Raw genomic sequence first — 8,410 nt, 5'->3', positions numbered from 1 at the left:
GTGACCTCACTGCAACATCATGAGGCCAGTGTTGTTATCTGTTTTGCGGCTGAGGAATCTGGCACTGAGATCACACGATCTCTGCCTCTGTTCTTCCTCGTGGAGAACCTGCTTGTCCTGTATACTTTTCCTCATATACCAGAGGTGCCAGTTCCCGTTCCGGAAAATATGCTCTGTAACTTAGGGATTCTTGTGGATGTTGAGACTGGGTGCACACTGGGGAAAAGTAAGAGAGATCTTTTCCTGACCCCGTTTTTCCCAGCACACCATCACTTATACAGATTTCTGCATTCTCTCTTCTTTCAGAAACGTCAAAGCATGTCCTCAAGCCAAGCGGTCCATTTCTTGTTCTTCCTTACGGGACTTAGGGTAGGGGGCTGGAAGGGGTGGGGCAGAAAAAAAGAGGGTGCCTGCTAGGGGAAGAAGATAGAGAAGGGCCAGTGGCTGTGTGGCAGGATAAGGGATTGCTGACAGCTGGCCACACCAGATAGGCGGTGGAGGATAGCTCAGGGTCAGGGGACATACAGATGAGCCCTGCCCCGGCCTTGGTGTGTGGCCTTCTCCCCAGGTCGTGCGTGGGAAGCTGTGGGAAGCCAGGTAAGGCAGCCCAGGGCCACGGGGCGGACCCCACTGTATGACATGTCCCTTTTTTTTTTTTTTTTTTTGGTAAATTTATTTATTTATTTTTGGCTGTGTTGGATCTTTGTTGCTGCGCGAGGACTCTCTAGTTGCAGCGAGCGGGGGCTGCTCTTCATTGCAGTGTACGGGCTTCTCACTGCGGTGGCTTCTCTTGTTTCGGGGCATGGGCTCTAGGCACACAGGCATCAGTAGTTGTAGCGTGCAGGCTCGTAGTTGTGGCCCATGGGCTTAGTTGCTCTGCGGCATGCTGGATCTTCCCGGACTAGGGCTCAAACCCGTGTCCCCTGCATTGGTAGGCGGATTCTTAACCACTACACCCCCAGGGAAGCCCGTGTCCCTTTCATTTGGATGGGCTGTCTTGGGGGGGTCCCACGGGATGGCCCCACCACACCCCCAAACCAAGTCTGACGTTCACCTCCTCTACCTAAGTGCTCCCAAGACCTGGCGTGGGTTTGTTCTGTCTTGGGACCCAGAATCCAGGACATCTCACTGGCTCAGAGTTGGCTTACCACCTCCTTGACAGGGAAGAAGGGGAGTTTCCCGGAAGAAGGGCATTCTCACCCTGGTGTGACCTACCTCTGCACAAAACGATGAACTCTTTTCAATGTGGGAAACGAATAGTAAACAAATGTTATTTGTCTATGTGAGCTTACTAGTATTTTGCTAGCAGGAATTAAGATGTTCTTACAGGACACAACTAATTGAATTCACGGGACTGGACGCAGTGGGAAGGCAGGCATGGGCTGGTGAGTCCCAGAGGCTCCAGATGGTCTGTGGGTGGATTTTCCCCCCAGGACTCGGGGCCTGACTTTGCACATTGAAGTCCTATCCTGGCACCACCCAGGGCCAGGGATGGAGGCTTTGTATCTGCTGGATCCACTGTGGAGGGTGCTAGAGTCCAGGGCCTGGGTGGAGTTGGCAGCGAGGGTCCCTTGGAAGAATGTTCCCTCCAGTGGTGGTCACTATTGGACACTTAGTACATTCCAGGCCCTGAGGACGCACCTTGTGTGCAACGATAGACTGAACAGCCACAGAAGTAAGTGAGGAGGTAACAGATGATCCAGAAACAAGACCAAAGGGAGGGAGAAATGGTGCTGTGAACTCTTGGGGCCGAACCACGTCCAGCCTAGGGTGCCTGGTCCCCACACATGCTGACTTCTTATTTAATGACTAACAAGAGATTCCTGAGGTTTAAATGGGAGAATCACGGTCACAGATCACAGCGAACACCACGTGGTTGACACTGAGGTTCCCTTTATTTCTGACCATTTCTTTATAAGCATCCACATAGGGATAACACTCCCATCTACTTCTCAAGCCTGAATCCCCCTCTAGAAATTCAGATTCACATTTCTAACTCTATAGGATGCATCTCCCCGAAGATCCCATCAACCCCCCAAGTCACCATCCCCCCGGCCTGCTCTGAATCACCTTTCCTTTTCCCGCTAACAATGAACAATTGTCTGAAACTATATTTCTTCGAGATGCGCTGAGGTCTGAGCAGCAGTGCCTGTGTGCCCGGGACAAAGCACGCGGCTTGTTCGCTGGGCTAGGCGGCCATGTAACACGGGCACAGGATGGGCTCTGGGTTGTAGAAGGTCCTGTCGCCACAGTGCGGACAGGGGTTGGCGCTGAACCAGACCACGCTGGGCTGCCCCAACTCCTGCAGCATCTGCTTGAGCCGGGCATGCAGGTGTGCCAGGCGGCCCAGGTGGAGGGTGCCATGCACGTCCTCGTAGCTCTCCAAGGGCGCGGGGTACAGCACGTGGCTCAGCTTGCTCAGCCCCACGGTGTGGTGCAGCAGGCTCTCCAGCACAGCCATCGAGATGGGGTTGCCGCAGAAGCTGAAGGTGGTGAGCTGGGAGCAGTGGCTCAGGGCGGGCAGGAGGGCACTGAACTGGGAGTCCATGATGCCACACTCGTCCAGGTCCAGGTCCTGGAGGGTGGCTGAGGCCTTCTCGATCAGGACCCGGAGGGGCTCGGAGCTTACGCTGGTCAGGTTGACCCCGCTAAGGCCCAGATCCTTCAGCTGGCTGAGGCTCGGGCACTGCGACAGATGCATCAGGTCTGACTCCGAAATCATGCAGTTGGTAATCGACAAGGTCTCCAGGGGGTTCTTCAGACACCTGGAGAGAGACAGAGCAGTCAGTCCCGGGGGGGTGGAGGTGGTGGGCAGAGGGATGTGGGGTGCCCCAGGCCTCAAGGGAAGAAAAGCCCATTTCACCGGATCCCAGTCTTCCGGAGGATGCTGCACGGTCAAAGGAGAGGTGTCAGGTCAGCCCAAGGTTGAGCGGGGTCCTTCCCCATCCCTATCTGCCATGTGACAGGGTCAAGGGAAGGAATTCTCAAGTGCTCCCTGTGCTCACCCATCAAGTGGGGGACAACGTACCCCTGCCAGGTGTTGTGAGCACAGGTAAGGTAACAATGGCAGGTGCCCACCGGGAAGCCTGACCCCGTGTCCCAAGCGAGAGAGGGGATCAGCAAACTACAGTATTCGGAGACATGACCTAAACTGCTTTCAACTCGGGCTTCCTTCCTGCCACCTCCTGGACCCCATCACCCGTTTCTCCGTTCCCAGTGAGGGTACTGGGATCTGTGCTTAAAGGGCTAAGCCAGGCAAGGTCTCGCAACGTCCAGAGGGGTCCAGCCAGCAGGGGCTAACTCTGGTCACTGTATCAACCATAAACCATCCCTCACTTTCCACAACTCTTTTTTTTTTTTTGTCCTTGTTGCATGAACACGTTTATTCCTAATGCTTTGAGTTTGCAGTTGCCAGAAAGGAAATCAATCCAACTCTTTCACACAAGTAAATCGGGCTGCGTTCTCTCATCTTTCATCATTGTGTTCCAGGTAAACCTATGATTCTATTTTTAGAATGAAGAACAAATTTCTAGAAGAAATAATTTGTTACCGAAGAATTCCTATATAATCAGAAGCCTTAGAAGCAAATAATAATTGTAATTTGGACTCGAGATTGGAGCCACTTCAATAATGATACTCATTTGATTTTTTGTTTCTCTTCTCTAGACTATTTAGGAGCAATAACTGCTTAATGCCCTGATGGACTCCACAATTCTTCACTCCTGCTCCCTCCCCATCAACTCCAGAATCACCCATTTCCCACATCACACCTCACCTGAAGCCTAAAGCAACCTGGGACAGACAGGAAAGTGGGATAGGTGGGAGGGACAGGCTCATGTGGACCAGCTGCTCAGCACAGAACTTCCGATTTGAAACCTCATGTTGGATGGGCTTTCCCCTGGTTAATGTCCTCCTTGCTTATTTTCCATCATCTCAGTTTAGACATCACTCTCTCAGGAAGAATTCCCAAAGCCACCCTCACCTGGCCCAAAGCCCCCACGATGCAGATTCCCAGCAAAGAGCCCCCTTTGACAGGCATCTAACTGAGGCCACACCTCTGACCCTAACCTGGGAGGCTATGTGACAAGATGCCAGGGGACGGAGTGGCAGCATCGTGTGGCCCTCTGAGTGGCCCGTGCACCCTGGCACCATCCATGGCAGGCAGACAGCAGACAGACACCCCACGGGTAACGAAACGAGAGAGGCCTGCCCTGGTCTGCAGAGAGACAGCGCCACGCCTCACCTGAGCACGTGGCCCAGGTGGCCCTCAAGGAAGGAGATGGAGTCCAGGTAGAGCTCCTGCAGGTGCTGCAGGCTGGTAAACTGGGCGGTGAGCTGGCCGACGCAGTGCTTCTCCTTGCTGGGGATGGCGTGTGGCGTCATGTGGATATGGGAGAGGAGCAGCCGGCGCAGGTTGACCATCTGGCCCAGGTATGGCGCGAACCTGCCCAGGGTGGCCAGCTTCCAGGTGCAGTTCACCTCCAGGTCCTGGACAGAGTCGAGCTGCACCAGCTTCAGGATCTTCCTGATGTTCTGCATGGGCACGGCGAAGACCCTCAGCTTCTGACAGCACAGGAGGAGTGAGCCCCTTCTCTGCTTGACCTTCTTCAGGAGGTAGCTGAGGGATGCGTCGGGGATGCCCTCCTTGAGGCACAGGTCTATGAGCACCTCCACGGGGGCCCAGGTCTGCTCCGGCCACGCCCTTGCACCTTCCACCCGGCGCCTCTTCCTCACAGGCTGGGCCGCCTCAGGCTCCAACAGCGAGCACACACGAGGCCTGGTGCCGGACCACACAGTCCAGAAGTCCTGGTGGGCGTCCCGGCGCAAATCCAGCACCTGCAGCTTCCACCGCCTGCGGGACAACGGGAGACACACTGAGCTGTGCGGAGACCCACAGGGATCAGGACCGCACAGCTCAGAACCCAGGCAAGGGTGGCAAAGGTGCTACACCCCAGACATCAGCTGCTCCTCGAGCTTCCGGGGCCCGTCCTGGTCCCCATTTTAAGTGTCACGAGGAGGGGGTGGGCCCACATGCCTTTTGTCACCTCTGCACCTTAAGCAGCCCTGCACGCCCGAAAGCCTATTCCCAGAGTGGCCCAGCCACGGCCCCAAGGCCTCCGCGCGGCCCCGCACCCTCCCTGACGCCAGCTGCGTCTCGCTCAGATCCCCAGGCCCCATCCGCCTGCCAGGTCGCCCTCACCTGGGGCGGACCTCCTGCGCAAGCAGGACATCCAGGCCATCGATTGCAGCTTGGAAGGTCTCCAGGTGAGGCTTGTGCTCCTTCATCAGGGCCCCCAGCGGGAGGCAGGGGAAGGGCCAGGCCTGCACCATCGCCTTCAGGGCCTGGCTGCGCATCCCGGCAAAGGCCATGGAGAACAGGGGCGGGAAGAGCTCAGCGGGCAGCTCCTCCAGAGCGGTGATGGCCAAGGCCTCATCCCTCAGCAGGCTCCGGCCGGCCAGTTCCAGGAGTTGAGGTGGGGCCTGGATGCCCATCCTAAAGAATCTGCTCCGGAATGAGTCCTGGAGTGACACCAGAGAGCAGGGTGGGTCCTTCTCAGGCCAAGGACCAGTGACCCTGCTGTCCCTCCACCCTCTAGGGGACCCAACGCAGGGCCAAAGACATCCCTCTGGTCACAAAGCCACAGCTCTGGCCCTGCTGGCACCAGGCCTCAATGAGTGGACAAGGTGACCTCTCACCCCATCCCATATCCACCCGCTGCTGCATTTAATCCCAGCCCCTCTGACAGGTGGTACCTAGAAGCCTGACAGCTGACCCCACCCTCTCCAGAGAAAAGCTTCTGATTATCACTCAAGGACTGAAAACAACAGGAATACGGAGTTTAGCCCAACATGGCCTCTTCCTAAACTCCAACAAATAACCCTGATGGGAAAGATGGAGGAGCACCACACACTGGGTAGTTACCCCATTTAAAAATCTTTAAATCAGAAACCATAAAGCAGCATGACAGTATTTTGACAGCATGTGAAGTTAGAAATTAAGAAAAAAAAAACTGATTCCAAGATGTACCTACGAGTATTATTATTACGATTTAGTTCGGAGGAGCAAAGGGCTCACATTTAGAACAAAGCCTCCACTCTTTAAAATATTCTATGGAATTTTTTTTTATTCCATGGAATTAAAAAAAAACTTTTCATTTCTAAAACGAAAACAAACCAAAAAAGCCCCTTTAAACTAGTAAAAATTACAAAACCATAAATGATATGAACTATAATTACTGGTCATAAACCAAATATGTAAAATGTCATCCAAAAATTCCAACTAATTAGATGTCTTACATCAAAAATAAAGAAATCTATTTGGTTAAGAAATACTGTAACTGTCTGTAAGAGTGGCATAAACCAGAGAAATCAAAACATTTGGGATTAAGGCAAAACTTCACGTAGACACAAAAACAAAGCCTGCTACTGCAAACGTGTACAGAAGGCGAAGAAAAATTCTCTACAGGACCTTGGCCTGCGTGGTCTGTTCTGTGGAGACCATGGCTGGGGCAGTGGTCAGGGCCCGAGGCCCCAGACACCAGGGCAGGTGTCGTGCAAGGAGCAATGTGCACAGGCCTCTGAGTCCCTCCTCTGGCTCCTGAGAAACCATGATAGGCCTTTCTGGCCACACTTTTCAGATACCAGCTGAAATTTCCATTTTCAATTGAAAGCGGAATCTTATTACTGGAAATCCATCCAGCTAATGCTGATTTGACTTTCTCGTTACACACAACTGATAGGATCTTCTGTCTACTCATGAAAGCAAAAGATAAAAGAAGAAAACCAACCTGAAAGAATACTCCTTGGGGGAGTCTGGGCCACATCAAATTTACCCAAATGTCTGAGTTAAGACAGCTTTGTGAAGACCTAGTGGTGTCACCCCAAAAGAAAAAGAAATATAACAAAATTTCTGAGACTCACACAGTCACTTATACGTAACCTAAAACCACAAAACGTGTGCCTGTTCACAGGGGAACAGAGGTAACACTGAGGGATGGTGGGTCCTCCAGATTTTGAGGGTTGAGGCTTCCCCAAAGGAGGTCAGGTCAAAATTACAACTAGGAGCTGGCTGGGAAGAGGGAGGGGCTGGGCGTTTGTAATGAGACCAAGGAAATTACCCAAGACCGGGTAAAGTGTGTTTTGTTTGGAGGAATTCAGAGACTTTTGTCAGGATGGGCTTGAGAAATTGCCAGCAGGAGTGGCTATGGGGGGACCTGGTGGATCCCTTAAACCCAAGGCAAACCCAAGACTCAATCTTCCCCCCTCTGTCCCTGGAGGCAAAGGGTGTTTCCTCCCAGAAGTGAGGATATGCAAATTGGCTTAAGATGAAATGTAGGCATGTGGGCTGGGAGAGGCTGGAACTGTGCTGGTGGCCAAACCCGGGACACACCTTATTCAGCCTGAAAGCCACTGAGGGGGTCAGGGCTGTGGGCACTTTGGACTCTTGGAGGCAGGGAGAGAAATAAATGTGGGCCAAGCACACACACATATCGGTGTCAGCAAAGGGCTGCAACCAGAAGAGAACTTGCCCTGAGGCTGAGGCGTCCTCTTCCACACCCCAGCCCAGGCTCTGTCCGGCAGCTTCAACCTCATCATGACCTTCAAAGGCCCCTTCCCAGTGTTTGCAGATAACTTAACATTTCCTCAATCCTAGGAAACAAGTAATGCAAAGCAGCTTCAAAAAGCCCCCCAACCCCTCCCCTAAGGCTTTCACTTACAGGGATTCTGATGGGAGAGCGCCATTAGGCCCACAAACAAAATTCAGCTTTTCTCTTGCTCTGCATTAAGCACTGCTATGCTAACATTGAACTTCTCCTCAGGGGATGTGAAGCTCTGTTTGGTATTGAAGGGTTTGGGGGCGATGCCCCTGCTGGGCTGGCTCACACGTTGGTTCTGTTGAGGTTTCAGAATACAGGCTGACGGAACGTCTCCACCCCCTGCATTGTGATGCCCCGAAAATTCTATTCTGTGGGCGAGGCGGCAGCATTCTCTGAAGGATGCTCTCTGGTTTGGTAATTTCCCAGAGACTGCTTTCTCCAAATTTCTACCGTCCCCATCAGCAGTTTGCCTAAAACAGGGTTAAGCTGGAATGTGCTCTATGGACATTCAACTCCCAGACCATCACCTTGACTGATCAGCTGCAGGAAGTTGAGATTAGTAAGTTAAGCAGAATGTTCCTGATTCTGGAGCAGCCACTGCGTGGTGCTCTCACTTTTCATCCAGCACATCAAATAACCTTCAGAGAAAAGCTGAAATTCAGTTAGTTTCCTTTTCAGCCCAGTGAGCTGGGGACTTGGCCAGGGGTGGACACTGCCATGCTCCACGCAAGGAGTAACCAGAAGACCAGCTCGGGGGAGAGGTGTGGATGGATCTGCCCCACAGAGCGTTAGGAAGAGATGACTGACTTCAC

General features: G+C 53.0%; 1 protein-coding gene across 1 annotated transcript; it reads right to left on the bottom strand.

Annotated features, from left to right (window-relative positions):
* Positions 1-2,188: 2,188 nt before the first annotated feature.
* Positions 2,189-5,508, bottom strand: PRAME (PRAME nuclear receptor transcriptional regulator). Its single transcript, XM_059040151.2, has 3 exons — positions 5,201-5,508; positions 4,244-4,852; positions 2,189-2,765 (listed from the first exon to the last, which is right to left on the bottom strand). The coding sequence occupies exons 1-3, from the start codon at positions 5,491-5,493 to the stop codon at positions 2,189-2,191; spliced, it is 1,479 nt and encodes a 492-aa protein (XP_058896134.2). The 5' UTR covers positions 5,494-5,508.
* Between the last annotated feature and the right edge of the window lie 2,902 nt (positions 5,509-8,410).

Source organism: Kogia breviceps, chromosome 15 (genome assembly GCF_026419965.1).
Source record: "Kogia breviceps isolate mKogBre1 chromosome 15, mKogBre1 haplotype 1, whole genome shotgun sequence".
Lineage (NCBI taxonomy): Eukaryota > Metazoa > Chordata > Mammalia > Artiodactyla > Physeteridae > Kogia > Kogia breviceps.
The sequence above is the reverse complement of the archived record's forward strand: the minus strand, read 5'-3'. Positions and strand labels throughout refer to the sequence as shown.